This window comes from Mus musculus, chromosome 18 (assembly GCF_000001635.26).
Source record: "Mus musculus strain C57BL/6J chromosome 18, GRCm38.p6 C57BL/6J".
Lineage (NCBI taxonomy): Eukaryota > Metazoa > Chordata > Mammalia > Rodentia > Muridae > Mus > Mus musculus.
The window spans coordinates 10,656,993-10,678,678 of record NC_000084.6 but is presented as its reverse complement, the minus strand read 5'-3'; the positions used below and the strand labels follow the sequence as shown (position 1 = coordinate 10,678,678).

General features: G+C 41.5%; 1 protein-coding gene across 3 annotated transcripts in view; it reads left to right on the top strand.

The window, feature by feature from the left end:
- The window catches only part of Abhd3 (abhydrolase domain containing 3), a 62,373-nt gene that overhangs the window by 28,105 nt on the left and 12,582 nt on the right, over positions 1 to 21,686 (top strand). For all 3 annotated transcript variants that reach the window (XR_385966.4, NM_134130.1, XM_011246793.3), the window contains exon 5: positions 19,787 to 19,899. Coding sequence is in view for 2 of the 3 variants with exons in the window: in NM_134130.1 (NP_598891.1) it covers positions 19,787 to 19,899 (113 nt within the window). In the remaining variant the exon portion in view is untranslated. The remainder of the gene's footprint in view (positions 1 to 19,786; positions 19,900 to 21,686) is intronic.

Here is a 21,686-nt window from a genome sequence, read left to right as displayed (position 1 = left end):
CATACAGTCACATGACACCAATTTTGAACTACTTAGACACAATTACATTAACAAGACAAAAAGCCTTTATCTCAGTTGGTTTTTACCAGGAAAAAGATTATGCTGGGATTGAGTCTCTGGTTTTATGTGGAGTTCCTTGATCCACGTAGACTGGACCTTAGTACGAGTAGATAAGAATGGATCAATTCACATTCTTCTACATGATAACCGCCAGTTGTGCTAGCACCATTTGTTGAAAATGCTGTCTTTTTTCCACTGGTTGGTTTTACCTCCCTTGTCAAAGATCAAGTGACCATACTGTGTGGGTTCATTTCTGGGTCTTCAGTTCTATTCTATTGATCTACCTGTCTATCGTTGTACTAGTACCATGCAGTTTTTAGCACAGTTGCCCTGTAGTACAGCTTTTAGGTCAGGCATGGTGATTCCACCAGAGGTTCTTTTATCATTGAGAATAGTATTTGCTATCCTAGGTTTTTTGTTATTCCAGATTAATTTGAAAATTGCCCTTTCTAAATAATTGAAGAATTGAATTGGAATTTTCATGGGGATTGCATTGAATCTGTAGATTGCTTTCAGCAAGATAGTCATTTTTACTATATTGATCCTGCCAATCCATGAGCATGGGAGATCTTTCAATCTTCTGAGATCTCCTTTGATTTCTTTCTTCAGAGACTTGAAGTTATTATCATACAGATCTTTCACTTCCTCAGTTAGAGTCACACCAAGGTATTTTATATTATTTGTGACTATTGTGAAGGGTGTCATTTTCCTAATTTCTTTCTCAGCCTGTTTATCCTTTGTGTAGAGAAAGGCCATTGATTTGTTTAAATTAATGTTATATCCAGCTACTTCACTGAAAATGGTTATCAGATTTAGGAGTTCTCTGGTGGAATTTTTAGGGTCACTTATATATACTATCATAATCTGCAAAAAGTGATATTTTGACTTCTTCCTTTCCAATTTGTATCCCCTTGACATCCTTTTGTTGTCTAATTGCTCTGGCTAGGACTTCAAGTACTATATTGAATAGGTAGGGAGAAAGTGGGCAGCCTTGTCTAGTCCCTGATTTTAGTGGGATTGCTTCCAGCTTCTCTCTATTTACTTTGATGTTGGCTACTGGTTTGTTGTATATTGCTTTTATTATGTTTAGGTATGAGCCTTGAATTCCTGATCTTTCCAAGACTTTTATCACTAATGGGTATTGGATTTTGTCAAATGCTTTCTCAGCATCTAATGAGATGATCATGTGGTTTTTGTCTTTGAGTTTGTTTATATAGTGGATTGCATTGATGGATTTTCATATATTAAATCATCCCTGCATCCCTGGAATGAAGCCTACTTGATCATGATGGATGATTATTTTGATGTGTTCTTAGGTTGAGTTAGCGAGAATTTTGTTGAGTATTTTTGCATTGATATTCATAAGGGAAATTGGTCTGAAGTTCTCTATCTTTGTTGGGTCTTTATGTGGTTTAGGTATCAGAGTAATTGTGGCTTCATAGAATGAGTTGGGTAGAGTACCTTCTGCTTCTATTTTGTGGAATCTGGCATTAGGTCTTCCTTGAAGGTCTGATTGATAGAATTCTGTACTAAAGCAATCTGGTCCTGGGCTTTTTTTGGTTGGGAGATTATTAATGACTGCTTCTATTTCTTTAGGGGATATGGGACTGTTTAGGTCATTAATCTAATCCTGATTTAACTTTGGTACCTGTTATCTGTCTAGAAATTTGTCCATTTCATCCAGGTTTTCCAGTTTTGTTGAGTATAGCCTTTTGTAGTAGGATCTGATGGTGTTTTGGATTTCCTCAGGTTCTATTGTTATGTCTCCCTTTTCATTTCTGATTTTGTTAATTAGGATACTGTCCCTGTGCCCTCTAGTGAGTCTGGCTAAGGGTTAATCTAGCTTGTTGATTTTCTTAAAGAACCAGCTCCTGGTTTGGTTGATTCTTTGTATAGTTCTTGTTTCCACGTAGTTGATTTCACCCGAGTTTGATTATTTCCTGCAGTCTACTCCTCTTGTGTGAATTTGCTTCCTTTTGTTCTAGAGCTTTTAGGTATGTTGTCAAGCTGCTAGTGTGTGCTCTCTCTAGTTTCTTTTTGGAGGCACTCAGAGCTATGAGTTTTCCTCTTGGAAATGCTTTCATTATGTCCCATAAGTTTGGGTATGTTGTGGCTTCATTTTCATTAAACTCTAAAAAGTTTTTTAATTTCTTTCTTTATTCCTTCCTTGACCAAGGTATCATTGAGTAGAGTGTTGTTCAGTTTCCACGTGAATGTTGGCTTTGTATTATTTATGTTGTTATTGAAGATCAGCCTTAGTCCATGGTGATCTCATAGGATGCATGGTGATCTCATAGGGATAATTTGAATATTTTTTGTGTCTGTTTTGGCCTGTTTTGTGACCAATTAGATGGTCGATTTTGCAGAAGGTACCATGAGGTGCTGAGAAGAAGGCATATCCTTTTGTTTTAGGATAAAATGTTCTGTAGATATTTGTTAAATCCATTTGTTTTATAATTTCTGTTAGTTTCACTGTCTCTGTTTAGTTTCTGTTTCCAGGATCTCTCCATTGATGAGAGTGGGGTGTTGAAGTCTCCCACTCTTATTGTGTGAGGTGCAATATGTGCTTTCTTTACTATAGTTTCTTTAATGAATGTGGATGCCCTTGCATTTGGAGCATAGATATTCAGAATTAAGAGTTCATCTTGGTAGATTTTACCTTTGATGAGTATGAAGTGCCCCTCCTTGTTTTTGTTTTTGTTTTGTTTTTTTATAACTTTGGGTTGGAAGTGGATTTTATTCGATATTAGAATGGCTATTCCAGCTTGTTTCTTCGGACCGTTTGCTTGGAAAATTGTTTTCCAGCCTTTTACCCTGAGGTAGTGTCTTCTTTTTCCCTGAGGTGGGTTTCCTGTAAGCAGCAAAAAGTTGGGTCCTATTTATGTAGCCAGTCTTTTAGTCTCTGTCTTTTTATTTGGGAATTGAGTCCATTGATATTAAGAGATATTAAGGGAAAGTAATTGTTGCTTCATGTTATTTTTGCTGTTAGAGTTGGGAATCTGTTCTTGCTACTGTCTTCTTTTAGGTTTGTTGAAGGATTACTTTCTTGCTTTTTCCAGGGCATAGTTTCGGTCCTTGTGTTGGTGTTTTCCCATTATTATCCTCTGAAGGGCTGGATTTGTGGAAAGATATTGTATGAATTTGGTTTTGTCATGGAATACTTTGGTTTCTCCATGTATGGTAATTGAGAGTTTTGCTGGGTATAGTAGCGTGGGCTGGCATTTGTGTTCTCTTAGGGTCTGTAAAACATCTGTCCAGGATCCTTTGGCTTTCATAGTCTCTGGTGAGAAGTCTGGTGTAATTCTAATAGGTCTGCCTTTATATGTTACTTGACCTTTTCCCCTTACTGCTTTTAATATTCTATCTTTATTTAGTGTATTTGTTCTGATTATTATGTGTCGGGAGGAATTTCTTTTCTGGTCCAGTCTATTTGGAGTTCTGTAGGCTTCTTGTATGTTCATGGGCATCTCTTTCTTTAGGTTAGGGAAGTTTTCTTCTATAATTTTGTTGAAAATATTTACTGGCCCTTTAAGTTGAAATATCTTCATTCTCATCTATACCTATTATCCGTAGGTTTGGTCTTCTCATTGTATCCTGAATTTCCTGGATGCTTTGAGTTAGGATCTTTTTGCATTTTGCATTTTCTTTGATTGTTGTGCCAATGTTCTCTATGGAATCTTCTGCACCTGAGATTATCTCTTCCATCTCTTGTATTCTGTTGCTGATGCTCGCATCTATGGTTCCTGATTTCTTTCCTAGGGTTTCTATCTCCAAAGTTGTCTTTCTTTGGGTTTTCTTCATTGTTTCTCCTTCCATTTTTAGATCTTGGATGGTTTTGTTCAATTCCTTCACCTGTTTGTGTTTTCCTGTCATTCTTTAGGGGATTTTTGTGTTTCCTCTTCAAGGTCTTCTACCTGTTTAGCAGTGTTTTCCTGTAATTCTTTGAGGGACTTTTGTGCTTCCTCTTTAAGGGCTTCTACCTGTCTAGCAGTGTTCTCCTGGATTTCTTTAAGTGAGTTATTAATGCTCTTCTTAAAATCTACCAGCATCATGAGATAAAATTGTAAATCCCAGTCTTGCTTTTCAGGTGTGTTGTTGTATCCAGGACTCTGTGGTGGGCGTACTGGGTTCTGATGATGCCCAGTGGTCTTGTTTTCTGTTACTAAGATTCTTACATTTGCCTTTCCCCATCTGGTAATCTCTGGTGTTAGATATTCTAGCTGTCTCTGGTGGAGCTTGTTTCTCCTGTGATTCTTTAGCCTCTGTCAGCACTCCTGGAAGACCAACTCTCCTGTGTCCCAGTGATCAGAACACTCTCTGCAGGCAAGCTCTCCTCTTGCACAGAAGTCTGGATCTCAGATCTACCTACTGATTCCTGGGGTCAGAGCCCTCCCTGGAGGCCCACTCTCCTCTGGCCGGGAAGGTGTCCAGGGGTCTGGGTCTCAGCTTTGTCTCTTGGCTGAGGATGAAGGCCCGAAGGGACCCTGTCCAAGAAGCTCTGTTGCTTCTGCCGTCCACGTGCTCTCCTGCTTAGACTGGTCTCAATGATCCCAAGATTTTGGGTGTGCTAGGGTCTGCCTTTGTCCTTTGACCCTGTTGCTGCTAACACAAGTCCCTCTGGGTTTTTTGGAACTGATGTTGTGCTCCACTCACCAGTGATCCCAAGGTCCCGGCTGTGCTAGGATGCCTGCAGTGTGGAGAGTCCTCTGGGGACCTTGGGGCCCTCCACCAAGATCGCACCCTCCTGTATTTCTTTAAGGGAGTTATTTACGTGCTCTATCATCATCATGAGATGTAATTTTAAATCAGAGTCTTGCTTTTGTAGTGTGTTGGGGAATCCAGGGCTCGCTGTGGTGGGAAAACTGGGTTTTGATGATTCCAAGTAGCCTTGGTTTTTGTTGCTTATGTTCTTGCCCTTGCCTTTTGTTATCTAATTATCTCTGGTGTTAGCTCAAGTTGCTGTCTTTGACTGCAGCTTGTCTTTTCCAGGAGGAATTTAGGTATGGAGAGCTCTGGTATAGGGTCAGCTCTGGGGTGCACAAAGAAACAAGAAGGATCCTGTCCCCAGCTAATCCTTGTTTCCTATGTCCTGATGGCTCTGGAAGGGTCCCTCTTGGGCTAGGAATTTGAAGAGAAATAGTGGTCTTACCTGTGTTTGCAGGTATGTAGGCACTCCTGGGAGACCAGTTCTCTCCTGGCGGGATTTGTGTATGTAGCTTTGCGGCACAGATTAGCTCTGGGCGCAGACAGAAACTGGAAGGCTCCTGTCCCAGGCTGCCCCTTGGTTTCTTTGTCCTGTGGGTTCTGGGTGAGTTCCTCTGAGCAGCAGTGATGGTTCTATCTGCATTCATAGACCTGTCTGCACTCCTGGGAGGCTAGCTCTCCTGGCGCCACCTGGGTATTAGAGCCCTGTGACAGAGAGCCAGCTCCAGGTGCAGACAGAAACCCTACACTGTTTTCTTAGATGTTCTGTCAAAATAATGAAAAATAATCTAATACAGAAATTTGGTACCAGGAGTGGGGTGGTTGCCATGACAGAATCTTTATATATGACTCTTAAGTTTTGGAATTAGTTGCCAGGAGAAATTTGACAGTTTTTCTGTCTGACCTAGAAATCCCTTTAAGATAGTACAGTCTCAGTATCAATTGGTGATTCTGGTGGTACCTCAGATGACTAGAGTCCTGATAGAAATGTGAAGAGCAGCAGCCTGGATGTGAGATTTCAGGTGGAAACAAGGACTGAATTTTAAATTGTGTTATGTTCTGGTAATTAACTTACCTATTTTTTTCTGTGTCTTGAGATTTTAAGGAAGGCAGTCTAATACTCAGGCTATGACATTGCTAGTTGCACATTTTTTTAAGAGACTTGGGTAAAATAAAGAAGCAGAGGAGAAAGACTCTACCTGGAGAGAGAGAGAGAGAGAGTTTGTTTAGCGAAACCAATGGAGAGTTGAGAGTGAAGAAGACATGGTTTCTGAAGAAGCCAGTGCCATTAAGGATGCCATTCACTTTGCACTGAGACAGGAGGATATATGCTTTCGTGGCATGCTAGAAATTGGCCAGATCCTACTTATGGCAAGCTCTAGGATGTGAAAAAGTCTTTGAAATATTTTCTCTTAACAAGAGAATACTTCTAGAGTTCTTGTTCTACCAGGGCCTAGGAGGTTGTTTCCCTGGGATCTGTTTTACCATGTTCAGCCATTTATGGACTAATACTACGGTGGTCCATGAATTTTAATTATCATTTGAGATGGTGGCACAGTTGGAGGTGTTCATGTGTTGCTGATTTCAGGAACACAAGATTCAAGAATTCTATCTTTAAGAAGGGTTCTATGTGGATTCCAAAGCAGTATTTTTTGGGTGGTGAGGAGCAGACAATGTGTGAGAAGGTGTGTGTGTGGGGGGGGGGTCCTCTGGTGAAAGTCCTTGAGATGGTGACAAATGAAGCTGTGAGGTTAAAACCTAAATGTATAGTGAGACCCCAGAATTTGGAAATGTGAGCAATTTGGAAAGCTGCAGATAGAAAACAAAGCCAAATCAAGAGAGAGGTTGTGTGGGCTGCAAATGCCAAGGCCATAGAGTAAGGCTGGCCAAGTTTGTTTGAGCTCATCATAACATGCTTAGTGCCAGGCAGAAATCACCTAGGAGTCAGTGCTTTTTCTGCTATTCCATTCTTGCTGTGGTCCAGCCCTTCCTTGCAGTTTTCTGTTCCTTTTAGAATGATAGTGTTTACAGTCTATCATTGTATTCCTACCTTTGCATCATTGTTTACAACTTGCTTCATGATTTATAGAGACTCTAAGCAAAGAATATGTCTTGGACTTTTAACAATGTTGGAACTGTTAAGAGTGTGGGAGACCAGAGAAATGGATGGAATACATTTTGTATTGAGACAAACGTGAGCTTTGCAGGGCCATAACTGGAATGTCCTAAATGGAGGTGCATTTGGTTGCAAGGCTGTCAAGGAGTGAGCTTGTTCTGGTTAATCATAATTGTCAGCTTGATTGGCTTGAGAAATACCTATAAAAGCTGAATGTAGTGGTGCACATTACAAATCTAGGATTTAGGAGATTTAGACAGGAGGATGACTGAGAACTTGCAACCATCCTGGGATGCATAATTGGGCTACGGAACAAGATTCTGCCTCAAAAACAAACAAAATAAAGCCTAATAGCTAGAGAGACAATCCAGTGGATACGAGTGCTTGCTGTACATGCATGAGCATCTGAGTTCACATCCTACCACACACATGAAAAGTAAAGTGTGGCCATGCACTGTAAGCCCAGACACCTAGATCCGTGTTTGCTGAGAGGCCCTGTCTATCTCAGAGGGCTAAGGCAATGGAGCAGGATAACTCAGTATCTGTCTGGCTTCCTCATCCACACAGGTGCACACACCTTAACACACATACCCCACACACACATGCTACCTGGACCCCAAGATGAGGAAAATAATGGTGTTGAGCATCTGAAGGGAATAACATGCTGCAGACAGAGTCTCTTGAGATCTGTTCATTGAAGACAATCTGTCATGTATAAAGCAATAAAGTACATATTAATGGGGCATAGCGTACTTCTCAGAAGCTCAGGCCTCAAGTACACTAAAAAAGTGATGCAGTTGAATGCTAAGTGTAACTGTAGCAAGATCTACTAAGCTACAAAACACAGGGAATGAATAACTAATTTCCTAGAAGAGGTGGGAAATTTCAAAAAATAATCACATGCTGAGTTGCACATTTAGGGCTGTGACATTGAACCTTCAAGATGTTGTCACAGTATAACAAGAAAGGTGTTACTTGTGGCTAGTTAATGATGGTGGTAATTTTGTATAATATTTTTGAGTGTTTAAGATGTGTCAGTGATGTCTTTTTTACTTCATAGTTACTTACATAGTTACATTGGGGTACTAGCTGGTTTTTGTGTGTCAACTTGACACAGGCTTGAGTTATCACAGAGAAAGGAGGAGCATCAGTTGGGGAAGTGCCTCCATGAGATCCAGCTGTGGGGCATTTTCTCAATTAGTGATTAAGGGAGGAGGGACCATTGTGGGTGATGCCTTCCCTGGGCTGGTAGTCTTGGGTTCTCTAAGAAAGCAAGCTGAGCAAGCCAGGGGAAGCAAGCCAGTAAGTAACATCCCTCCATGGCCTCTGCAGCAGCTCCTGCTTTCTGACCTGCTTCAGTTCCAGTCCTGACATCCTTTGGTGATCAACAGCAATGTAGAAAGTGTAAGCTGAATAAACCCTTTCCTCCCCAACTTGCTTCTTGGTCATGATTGTGCAGGAAAAGAAACCCTGACTAAGCCGGGCGGTGGTGGCGCACGCCTTTAATCCCAGCACTCGGGAGGCAGAGGCAGGTGGATTTATGAGTTCAAGGCCAGCCTGGTCTACAAAGTGAGTTCCAGGACAGCCAGGGAATACAGAAAAACCCTGTCTTGGAAAAAGAAAAAAACAACAAAAAACAAACAAACAAACAAAAACAACAACAACAAAAAAACCCTGACTAAGACAATAGGTTACTTCATAGTAGTATTAACTCAATGATTTAGGGAAGTGTGGCCATGATCATTTCCATCTTCCAGATGACAGAAGTGAGACATAAGGAAAATAAGACTCAGAGACAGGGGTTCTGACCCTGTATGTATACTGCTTTAGACCATTAGGCTAGTCTTCCCCCTTACTCTTCATAAAGTAGCAGGACTTCCTTTGGAAGCCCACGAGTCGGTTTTAAAGACCTGTGTGGTAATCCTAAGAAGCTTAATCTGCTTCGTTGCTATTTGGAAAAAGGAGCACAAGTTGGTCATGTTTGTGGCTCAGAGCCATGGCAGTGGTAGAAATGTGGAGGGTGGGTTGGATGCCTGGAGGCAGGTTGTAAAGTTGTTACCACAGACTTATGCAGAGTTTAGAGTTTGAAAATACATGTAAGGTGGGTAGAGAGGAGAGAATGGAAATGAGGGGGTTCATGGGCTGAAAAAAATTACTAGGTTATTTTCTTTATTACCAGAGAGGGGCACATGTGGAGATCAGAAGATATCTTTCAGGAATAGTTTCTCTCCCTTCCATAGTGGGTACAGGAAATTGGATGCAAGTTGTCCAAGGCTTGATTAGTGACACTTCTGCCCACTCAGCCATCTCATCAGCCCCAGGCAAAAATATTAATTATATGTGGGAAATGAAGAGAAGAGAGCCCCAAACCACATTTTCACTTGTGTGTCTGCCGGATACTGATGTTTGCTGAAACAAGATTTAAGAGACTTTACAAGGTTGTAGGCCAGGCGTGGTGGCTCCCATGAGACCCTGCTGCAGCAAAGCATGCTGACTGTAGCTGGGTGTGATGATACGCACTTGGAATCATAGCACTCAAAACAAAAATTAAAAAACAAACAAACTGGAAAGTTACTTTGAAAGAATGCAGTAACCTACATCTACAAATCTCCGAGGACAGTTTGAGTTCTGATAGTGATGCTGTGGATGGAAACTGGTTTTGGTTTTATTTAAAGAATTCACTGACTTCCAAGCCAGAAAATAATAACAAGTAGCTTATTCCTGGGCTTATATAGTGTGGGAGTTAAATCGTGATATATTAGTACCTAGTACCCTCAGCAGTATGTCTATCAAAATGCTTCCCAAAAGCTATGTTATTAAAGCTATAGTCTGACAAGGTCTATTGTAATAAGTTAATAGTAATAAGTCCCATATTCAAGTTTGCTTTTCATCAGTAACCAGCTATGTGATGGAGAGTATGTCAGTTCACCTCTGTTTCTCTATTTGGTAAACAGAGAAAGACAATAATAACAGACACATGCCACTTCACAAGGATATTTCAAGTTCATATGGAATTATGAATACAAAAAGCTCTTATAAAATCAAAGCGTTTTCCCGCCCAAGGTATAATTGCTACTGTATAAACTCATTACATCACTAGGGTATAAGAAGTATATATTTAATCATAATTAACCAGTCTATGTGTCTTAGTTAGGATTTTTATTACTGTAATGAAACACCATCACCTTTTGGTTGAAGAGGAAAGGGTTTATTTTGCTTCCACTTCCACTTTGCTGTTCATCACTGGAGGAAGTCGGGAGGAACCTTGAGGCAGGAGCTGATGCAGAGGCAGTGAAGGGGTGCTGCTTACTGACTAACTCTTCATAGAATAATCAGCCTGCTTGAACCCCGGACCACCAGCACAGCACGGTATCATCCACAATGGGCTGGGCCCTCCCTCCCTCCCTCCCCCATCAATCACTAACTATGAAAATGCCCTCAGGCATGCCTACAGCCTGACCTTATGGAGACATTTTCTTAATTGAGGTTCCCTCCCGTGGGTCAAGCTGACTTAAAACTCTCCAGCACAATTAACCCCTTGTCAGCTTGACACACAAACACATCAGTGTTAAGCCACCTTTCCTTTCTCATTCATCCCCAAGATTTCACATTGAAAACATAAATAGCTTTAAGAGTCCCACAGACTTTACATATTCAAACACATTAAAAATTAAGTCCCTTTAATAATTCAATCTCTTTAAAAATCCAAAATTTCTTGAGAGTACAAAATCTCTCTGTTGTGGGTTCCTATTAAAAAAAAAATTACCAAAATTAAGTACATACTTCCTTACTTCAAAAGAGAAGAACCAGGACACTGTCATCATCTGAACAAAGCACATCCACAACCAACTGTAAGTAACACCCAGTATATGTGCTCCACTCACAGTCTTCTGAACAACTCCAAAGGCCTGGGGTCGTCTGCTCCACTCTTTGCTGTGTGCACAGCTTGTCTTCCAGGCTCTGACTGGCTCCACTCCACTGCTGCTGCTGTCCTTGGTGGTCATCCCATGGTATTGTCATCTCCAAAATGCTGGGTCTCTTGCAACTGGGCTGCACTTTCACTAATAGCCTCTCTGGGCTCTCTTCATGGTGCCAAGCTTCAGCTTCTCTGCATGACCCCTTCAATCCTAGGCCTTCAAATGCCACTGAGGCGTTATCAATGGCCTCTCGTGGCCTCTCACAGTGCTAAGCCTTAACTGCTCTCCATGACCCCTTCATGTCTTCAAAGCCAGTGCTGTGTCAGACCTGACCATGTTTTGGGGAGGATTGTGAATGGAATTTGGAACTTTGTGCAAAAAAAGGCCATTGAGTGGTCAGTGCTTGGTGAGTTGTTCTGTGTCTCTTACACTATCAAGTTCAGCTGCCAGTGTGAGGTACAACCTTGGCTGCCTCTGCAACACAGCTCTGATTTCTCTCAGGGAACAATTCCCAGAAGATTTCACTTTAGTGGTGCTGGTCTTTTCTTAATCATCATTAATTTCCTAACTCCAGCCAACCAGCATCGAGTATCCAAGCAAAGCAAAGGTTTCATTTTTAATAGTTCTGGTATTGTGTTAATCACAGTTGATTCTTCAGCCCCAGGTTATCAGAACCACAGAGTCTGAATTCAAAATAACAAATGCCCCAGAGTAGAGACTTTAACTTTTTCTCCGAATCTTCATTAGCCAGGCCTCCATCTTCTGTACTGCCCTCAGCTCCTATAGAACAACTCACCAAACTCTGAACACTCAATTTTTGTTTGTTTGTTTGTTTGTTTGTTTTGCACAAAGTTCCAAAGTCCTTTCACGGTCCTCCCCAAAACATGGTCATGTCGTCACAGCAAAACTCCACAATATGTTAGTATAACCACTTCTAATATTTTTAAGTAGTTATAAAAGGATATAATTATAACTATTTTTGGAACTCAAGAAAATAGTGGTTTTTTTCCAAAAGTTCCTAATTCTGACTGCAGTTTAGTCGTTCAACATCTTGAGTATTTCTTGAGTAGGATCACAAAGCAAGAGGCCTGAATTAATCACTGACTCTGACATTTATAGGCCTTTGTATTCTTTCTGTCATATAGTCATATAGTTTCTGTTCCAGTCTGGAGGAAGTTTTGTGTTTATTTATACTTCTCCTTGTTTCAGAGGGGACTTTAGTGTGGCTGAGGCCAGAGCAAGAAAGACATGGAGAAGGCATTGAGAGAGAGAGAGAGAGAGAGAGAGAGAGCGAGAGAGAGAGAGAGAGAGAGAGAGAGAGCAAAGAATGAGTCAGCAAAGATCAATCAGACAAGAACTGTCTCCAACTGAAATTAGCCCAGAGGACTGGCAACTATGAAGTGGTGTTTAGAGTAAGCAGATTTCATAGGAGAGGGCAAAGTGCAGAAGTAAAGGCTTTGTTGGTAGAGGTCAGAGTTACAGTGAGAAGGCACAGGAAGTGCTGTGGCCCATGCAGAGTTCAGGAGGTGGAAGTTTTCACAATATTGTCCTCCTCTCTTAGTAGTCTTGCAAGGATGAGGGAACGCCAAAGAACGTTGTCTGTGGAAATGAGAACCTGCAACCACCTTGCTGAGACTGCGCACTGTAGGAATCAGACAAACCTGGCCCCAGCTGGTGGAACCTCAGACATTCCTGGGGGGCAACTGGGAGTTTTTGGAGTAAATAAGACCTTTTGCTCTGCCTTTGCAGATAGGATTTTAGAGATAGGGATCTAAGAGTTCAAGGTATCCACAAACGCTGTATTCTTTTTTTTTTTTTCTATGAACCAGGTTCTGAGATTTTTTTGTTTTTTTTGTTTTTTTGAGACAGAAATCAGACTGTTTATTGGTAAGCAGATATAAACATTTTCAACAAACAACGAAACAAAAAAAAAAAACCACAAAAAAACCTTTGACACAATGTTTAATTATCCAACATATTTTTTTAATTAAAAAAAAATCAAGAGCTAGAAGAAGTTTTCTAGAAAGGATTTGGGACACCTTTATGGCCCAAGGGAGAAGCTGCAAAGAGGCTGGTGTAGCCAGTCCTGGGTGAATTATCAGATGTGTTCCTTCAGGCACTTCCTGGCTCACACCATTCTGCTCAGTCCAGATGCCTCATCAAGTTGCCCTGAAGGCAAGTCTGTGGGAGCATTTTCTTGATTTCTTTTTTTTTTTTTTTCTTTTTTTCTTTTACTGAAAGTAGGTTCTTATCCCATACATCCCAAGTATAGCCTCCCTCCCACCATTTCTTCTACACCCCTACCTCCCCTTCCCTCAGACCTACCCCTACCCCACCTGACTACTACCCTGTTTTCTATTCAGAAAACAGCAGGTCTCTAAAAATACGACAGCCAGACAGCCAAATAGAACAAAACAAGATACAGCAGACAAGGGGAAAGCCCTCACATGGAGACTAGCCAAGGCAAACACTATCAGAAGAAGAGTTCCAAGAGCAGGCAAAAGAGCCAGAGATACCCACTCTTGTTCTTAGGAGTCCCACAGAAGCACCAAGCTAACAGCCATATTATGTACTCAGAGGACCTAGTGCAGACCCATGCAAACTCCATGCTTGCCACTTCACTCTCTCTCTCTATGAGCCCATGCTTAAGTGAGTCTTGCTAGGTGGGACATGTTCTTCTGGTACCCCTATCCCCTCTGCCTCCTACAGTTCCTCCCACCATCTTCTTCAGAGTTCTCTAATCTCTGAGGGGAGGGAACCAGTGTAGACCTCCACTTTAGATTCTCTTTCCACGTAATGTCTGGCCGTGGGTCCCTGCGCCCACTTGTGTGCTGCAAAGGAAGCCTCCCTGATGATGGCTGGACACGACCTGATCTAGGAGAATCATTTCATTGATTGTGTTTGCTTGTTTGTTTGTTGTTGTTTTTCAAGACAGGGTTTCTCTGTATAGCCCTGGCTGTCCTGGAATTCACTTTGTAGACCAGGCTGGCTCATTGATTTTTTTTTAAGAGAGTCTGTTACTGGCTGGCAAGTAAGCCTGGACTCTAAGAAAGATAGCTGAACTTGAGCCCTTCCATGGGTTTTGCTTCAGTTCATGCGTGAATTTCTGCCCTGGTTTCCCTCAGTGAGGCTGTAATCTGGAAATATAAGCTGAAATAACCCCTTTCTTCCTCAAAAAGAAAGAGAAAGAAATACTTAAATGATTAAGGGGGTTTTAGAAATAACAATAGCATAGCTGCTGCTTGCTAAATAATGAACATTGGCTGCTGAGCCTGCAAAGATGCTTAGGTGCATCTCAGACTTGGGCACAGCAGCAGCCAGATGGCCTTCCATTCCTGTCCCTGCCATCTCCTCCCACTCCAGCCCTCACTCTGCTTCTGTCCTCAGAAGTCCTTGGCCCTGGCTATACGCCTTTGCATCCTCTGGGACCCTTGAACTCCACCTAACCCCCATGGCAGAGACCCAGATCCTTTGGTGTCTGTCTGTGATCTTTTATTTACTTATTTTTAGATTCTTCACTGACTGTCACATGTTCTGCACTCATGCAGTCTAAACCCAGCCATGGAAGAACAGGAGCCTCTTAATCTGCACTGAAAAGATCTGGCTGGCTGAGCTGCTTTGAAGCATGAGCAGTAACTGGTGTGCCTTGTATGTACAGCTATAGGAGCCTTGTATGTACAGCTATAGGAGCCTTGTATGTACAGCTATAGGAGCCTTGTATATACAGCTATTGGAGCCTTGTATGTACAGCTATGGGAGCCTTGTATGTACAGCTATAGGAGCCTTGTATGTACAGCTATAGGAACCTTGTATGTATAGATATAGGAGCCTTGTATATACAGCTATAGGAGCCTTGTATGCACAGCTATAGGAGCCTTGTATGCACAGCTATAGGAGCCTTGTATGCACAGCTATAGGAGCCTTGTATGTACAGCTATAGGAGCCTTGTATGTACAGCTATAGGAGCCTCATATGTACAGCTATAGAAGCATGGACTGTTCCCATCTTGGCTCATGAATGGAAGGCACACTGGTCACACTGGCCTTGAACCTGATGAAGGCACACTGGTCACACTGGCCTTGAAGCTGATGGGGTTATTTCTTGGGGCTCTGTATTTCATGGCTAGTTTTTTTTTTTTAAGTAATATACTCTCAGGTAAACTTTGACACTTGGTCATTTTATACATCTATTGATGGCAAGAAAAACAACTGTATGTTGAAATGCTGATTTTATTCATGGGACATGTTTTTTTTTTTTTAATTCCTTACATGACGAATTCATAGTCCAACACTAAGATCAGTTTTATTAAGAACAATGTGAACAGTTCACTAGGAAGGGGACAGAGGAGGGCTATGATTTTAAAAGCAAATCATACTATAGAGATGGATTGAAGAACACAATTAGTCCCATTATAAAAGTCCCGCCTTGTGGTGGGCAGATCCACATAAGAATTCCAGAATTGCTTTAAATAGAATTATTAAATAATTGCATATAGATCACTTGTCTTAGTTAGGGTTTCTATTCCTGGACAAAACATCATGGCCAAGAAGCAAGTTGGAGAGGAAAGGCTTTATTCAGCTTACACTTCCACGTTGTTGTTAGTCACCAAAGAAGTCAGGACTGGAACTCAAGCAGGTCAGGAAGCAGGAGCTGATACAGAGGCCATGGAGGGATGTTACTTACTGGCTTGCTCAGCTTGCTTTCTTATATAACCCAAGACTCCCAGTCCAGAGATGGTCTGACCCACAAGGGGCCCTCTCCCTTGATCACTAATTGAGAAAATGCCTTACAGCTGGATCTCACAGAGGCACTTCCCCAACTGAAGCTCCTTTCTCTGTGATAACTTCAGCCTGTATCAAGTTGACACACAAAACCAGCCAGTACATCACTGGACCTCCAGTAAGGTGTGCAAAATTAAATATTCTAAGTTCCAAACAGTTAAAATCCTGAGTAAGGATTAGAAGTTTAGTAAGTCCTACTCCCGACTCACCACCCTAGCATTCTTCTACACTGTGGCATCAAGCCTTCACAGGACCAAGGACCTCCCCTCCCATCAATGCCAGATAAAGTCCCTTCATCTCCTTCAGTCCTTCCCCTAACTCCTACGATGGTTGGCTGTGAGCATGTGCCTCTGTATTTGTCAGGCTCTGGCAGAGCCTCTCAGGAGACAGCTGTATCAGGCTCTTGTCAGCAAGCACTTCATGGCATCAACAATAGTGTCTGGGTTTGGTGTCTGCATGTGGGATGGATCACCAGGTGGGGTAGTCTCTGGATGGCCTTTCCTCATTGTCCCTGTATTTCCTTTAGACAAGAGCAATTCTGGGTTAAGATTTCAGAGATAGACCGGGCGTGGTCTCGAACGCCTTTAATCCCAGCACTGGGGAGGCAGAGGCAGGTGGATTTCTGAGTTCCAGGCCAGCCTGGTCTACAAAGTGAGTTCCAGGACAGCCAGGGCTACACAGAGAAACCCTGTCTTGAAAAACAAAAAGCAAAAAACAAAAAACAAAAAGATTTTGGAGATAGGTGGATGTCTCCATCCCTCAAAGCAGGGCTGGGGGTGGGGGGTGGGCAGACATGCCTAACCTCTGATATAGTCTCAACAGGTTCTCCCTCCCCTTTGTGGGATATTTCAGCTAATGTCATCCCTGTTGGGTCCTGTGGGGCTCTTGCTTTCTTGGCATCTGGGTCTTTCTTGTTGCTACCCTCAGTTCCCTAGCCCCCATTGCTACACACCTCTGTTCAATTTCCTGACCCACTCCATAGGAGAAACAACAATATGAACTAACCAGTACCCTCAGAGCTCCCTGGGACTAAACCACCAACCAAAGAAAGCACATGGCAGGATTCATGACTCTAACTGCATGTGTAGCAGAGGATGGCCTAGTTGGTCATCAATGGGAGAGGAGGCCCTTGGTCCTGTGAAGGTTCTATGCCCCAGTATAGGGGAATGCCAGGGCCAGGAAGCGGGAGTGGGTGGGTTGGTGAGCATAGGGAGGGGAGAGGGGAAGAGGATAGGGGATAAACCAGGAAAGGGGATAACATTTGAAATGTAAATAAAATATCCAATAAAATTATTTTGTCTATTAAACATTAAAAACTTTTCCTGACCCACTGTAGATCGTCTCCATCGCCTTCCATACCTGATTCTGCCCCTCTTTTTCTGCTCCCCCCCTCTCTTCCTCCCAAGTCCCTCCCATTCTCTATTTCCCTTGATTATATTGTTGCCCTTCTAAGTAAGACTGAAGCATCCACACCTTGGTCTTCCTTCCTCTTGAGCTTCATGTGGTACATGAGTTGTATCATGGGTATTCCATGTTCTTTGCCTATTATCTACTTATCAGTGAGTACATACCATGTGTGTTCTTTTATGACTGGGTTACCTCACTCAGGATGATATTTTCTAATTCTATCCATTTGCCTAAGAATTTCATGAATTCATTGTTTTTAATAGTTCAGTATTACTCCATTGTGTAAATGTACCACAATTTTTGTATCCATTCCTCTGAGGGACATCTGGGTTCTTTCCAGCTTCTGGCTATTATAAATATGACTGCTACGAACATAGTGGAGCATGTGTCCTTACTGTATGTTGGAGCAGCATCTGGGTATTTGCCCAGAAGTGGTATAGCTGGGTCCTCAGGTAGTACTATGTCCAATTTTCTGAGGAACTGTCAGACTGATTTCCAGAGTTGTTGTACCAGCTTGCAATCCCACCAGCAGTGGAGGAGAGTTCCTTTTTCTCCACATCCTCACAAACATGTGTTGTCACTGAGTTTTTGATCTTAGCCATTCTGACTGGTGTGAGGTAGAATCTCAGAGTTGTTTTAGATTTTTCCTTTGATGAAGATGAAATGCCCTTCCTTATCTTTTTTGATAACTTTTGGTTGAAAATCAATTTTGGTCAATATTAGAATAGCTGAAGTAGCTATTCTAATATTGAATAATATTGGTTTCCCTTCTATTATCCTTTGTAAGGCTGGATTTGTGGAGAGATATTGTATAAATTTGGTTTTGTCATGGAATATCTTAGTTTCTCCATCTATGGTAATTGAGAGTTTTGCTGGGTATAGTAGCCTAGGCTGGCATTTGTGTTCTCTTAAAGTCTGTATATGAGATCTGCCCAGGATCTTCTAGCTTTCATAATCTCTGTTGAGAAGTCTGGTGTAATTCTGATAGGTCTGCCTTTATATGTTACTTGACCTTTATCCCTTACTCCTTTTAATATTCTTTTTTGTTTAGTTTTGTCTAGTTTGTTAGTCTATGTCTTCTTATTGAGGAATTGAGTCCGTTGATATTAGGTGATATTAAGGAAAAGTCATTGTTGCTTCCTGTTATTTTTGTTGTTAGATTTGGAATTCTGTTCATGTGGCTATCTTCTTTTAGATTTGTTGAAAGATTACTTTCTTGCTTTTTCTAGGACATAGTTTCCCTCCTTGTATTGGAATTTTCCCTTTATTATCTTTTGAAGACCTGGATTTGTGGAGAGATATTATATAAAGTTGGTTTTGTCACCTTGGTTTCTCCATCTATGGTAATTGAGAGTTTTGCTGGGTATAGTAGCCTGCGCTGGCATTTGTGTTCTCTTAGCATCTGTGTATCATCTGTCCAGGATCTTCTGGCTTTCATAGTCTCTGGGGAGAAGTCAGGTGTAATTCTTACAGGTCTGCCTTTACATGTTACTTGACCTTTATCTCTTACTGCTTTTAATATTATTTCTTTGTCTAGTGCATTTGGTGTTTTGATTATTATGTGACCGGAGGAATTTCTTTTCTGTTCCAGTCTGTTTGGAGTTCTGTAGGCCTCTTGTAATTTCAAGGGCATCTCTTTCTTTAAGTCAGGGTAGTTTTCTTCTATAATTTTGTTGAAGATAATTACTGGCCCTTTAAGTTGGGAATCTTCACTCTTTTCTATACCTATTATCCTTAGGTTTGGTTTTTTTCATTGAGTCCTGGATTTCCTTGATGTTTTGGTTTAGAATCTTTTTGCACTTTGCATTTTCTTTGATTGTTGTGTCAATGTTTTATACAATATCTTCTGCACCTGAGATTCTCTCTTTTATCTCTTGTATTCTGTTTGTGATGCTTGCATCTATGACTCATGTCTTCTTTCCTAGGTTTTCTATCTCCAGAGTTGTCTCCCTTTGTGATTTCTTTATTGTTTCTACCTCCATTTTTAGATCCTGGATGGTTTTGTTCAATTCTTTCACCTGTTTGGATATGTTTTCCTATAATTGTTTAAGGGGCTTTTGTCTTTCCTCTTTTTGTTCTCCTGTATTTCTTTAAGGGAGTTATTTATATCCTTCTTAAAGTCCTCCATCATCATCATGAAAAGTGACTTTAGATCCTTATCTTGCTTTTCTGGTGTGATGGTGTATCCAGGACTTGCTATGTTGGGAGAGTTGGGTTCTGACGATGCCAAGTAACCTTGGTTCTGTTGCTTCTGTTCTTATGTTTGCCTCCCACCATCTGATTATCTCAGGTGTTCCCTGCACTCAATATATCTGATTGGAGCCCATCCTTTCCATAATCCCGGTTGATTCAGGACTCCTCAGAGTCCAGCTTTCTCTCTGATCCTGTGAATCCAGGATCCTGGGATCCTGAGATTCTGAGTGTGTCAGAGTTTTTGGCAGTCAAGCTTCCTCTAAGACCCTGAGATCCTGGTGTGACCAAGCTCCTGGGATCCTAGGATCCTGGGCATGTTAGAGCACCTGGAAGAGGTACCTCTTCTGGGGGCCATAGGGCTGTCCACTTAGTTCAAAACCAAGGTAGACCAACACAGACTGGAAGGAACCTGACCCACTGGTTGGGCAGGGTTCCTGTTTTTAAGTGGCAGGTGTGTGTATTAGAAGACATTAACATACTCTTTATAATATGTAAAAATAAAGGTTTTTGTATATTTGTGATTTTTTTGCTTGTTTTTAAAATTAAGCTTTTCTGCTCTGTACAAATCATTCCACTTACATTTTAACAATAATGCCCTTCCTGTCCAGACACCACGGACTTACTGCTGTGCGAACACTGAAGACTTGGAGGCCGTCGTCCACCACGTGCACAGCCTGTACCCTGGGGCTCCTTTTCTGGCAGCAGGCGTATCAATGGGAGGGTAAGGTTTTTTTGTTTGTTTGTTTTTTCTAAAATGCCTGAGAGGGGAGCAGTCCTAAGAACTGCCTGCAAGGACTGTAAGCCAGTTCACAACTTAACTATGTATGCTGAGTTCTTACATGCAGCTGAAAGAAGGCAGGAAGGAATCAGGCTAGAGAAATTTTAGAATTTTCCTAGGTTCTGTGATGCAAAGGGCACAGCGAGCCCTTGTTGAGGAGCGATCAAATAAACTTGTTACTCTCCATCCAGGTGCTATGTTTAGCTAAAATGGTTTATTCACTTGCCTTACATTGGGGATTATTTGTAAGTTTTTGAAGATTTGTTTTTATTTATGTGTATGTATGTGTGCCTGTGTATGTGTATGCCACACCAGGGTGGATAGTGTCTGAGAAGGCCAGAAGGAGGCACTGTATCCCCTGGAGCTAGAGTGACAGGCATGGCAGTTGTGAGATGGGAACCAGATTCAGGCCCTGGGAGAAGCAGCAGGAGCTTCCTGGCGGAGGCCTCAGGTGCCCTTTGAGAACTATGAACTATCAATCGCCACACTTACATTTGAACAATGTCCGACATTAATAACTGTTTAACTGTACTGTGCGCATGTGTGTGTGCATGTGTGTTAGGGAAAATGAGCTGAAGGAAATCTTAAGCTATTATCTAATATTTTCTTGTCCTTTAGACCTCTCTTCATCATTGTCCAAACTTATATTTTAATTTAATTCATTCATTCATTCATTCATTTTTTTATACTGTTGGGGATTGAATCAGTGCATGTTAGGCAAACACTTCACCGCTGAGCCACACACTTCTACCCCAAACTATTGTATTTCATTTTTTTTTAAGTTTTATCTAATGAAAAATTCTCTTTTGCAAATCTTTGTTTATCCTATCAGCAGAATAAATCATTAAAAAAATAGACTTAATACAGACTGGGAAAGGATCTTTACCAATCCTAAATCAGATAGAGGACTAATATCCAATATATATAAAGAACTCAAGAAGCTGGACTCCAGGAAATCAAATAACTCTATTAAAAAATGGGGTATAGAGCTAAACAAAGAATTCTCAACTGAGGAATACCGAATGGCTGAGAAGCACCTGAAAAAATGTTCAACATCCATAATCATCAGGGGAAATGCAAATCAAAACAACCCTGACATTCCACCTCACACCAGTCAGAATGGCTAAGATCAAAAATTCGGGTGACAGCAGATGCTGGTGAGGATGTGGAGAAAGAGGAACACTCCTCCATTGTTGGTGGGATTGCAAGCTGGTACAACCACTCTGGAAATCAGTCTGGTAGTTCCTCAGAAAATTGGACATAGTACTACCGGAAGACCCAGCAATTCCTCTCCTGGGCATATACCCAGAAGATGTTCTAACTTGTAATAAGGACACATGCTCCACTATGTTCATAGCAGCCTTAATTATAATAGCCAGAAGCTGGAAAGAACCCAGATGTCCTTCAACAGAGGAATGGATACAGAAAATGTGGTACATTTACATAATGGAGTACTACTCAGCAATTAAAAACAATGAATTCATGAAATTCTTAGGCAAATGAGTATATCTAGAGGATATCATCCTGAGTGAGGTAACCAAGTCACAAAATAACACACATGATATGCACTCACTGATAAGCGGTTATTAGCCCAGAAACTTAGAATATTCCAACATACAATTAGGAAGACCAAAGTGTAGATACTTCACTCCTTCTTAGAATGGGGAAGAAAATACCCATGGAAGGAGTTACAGAGACAAAATTCGGAGCTGAGACAGAAGGAAGGACCA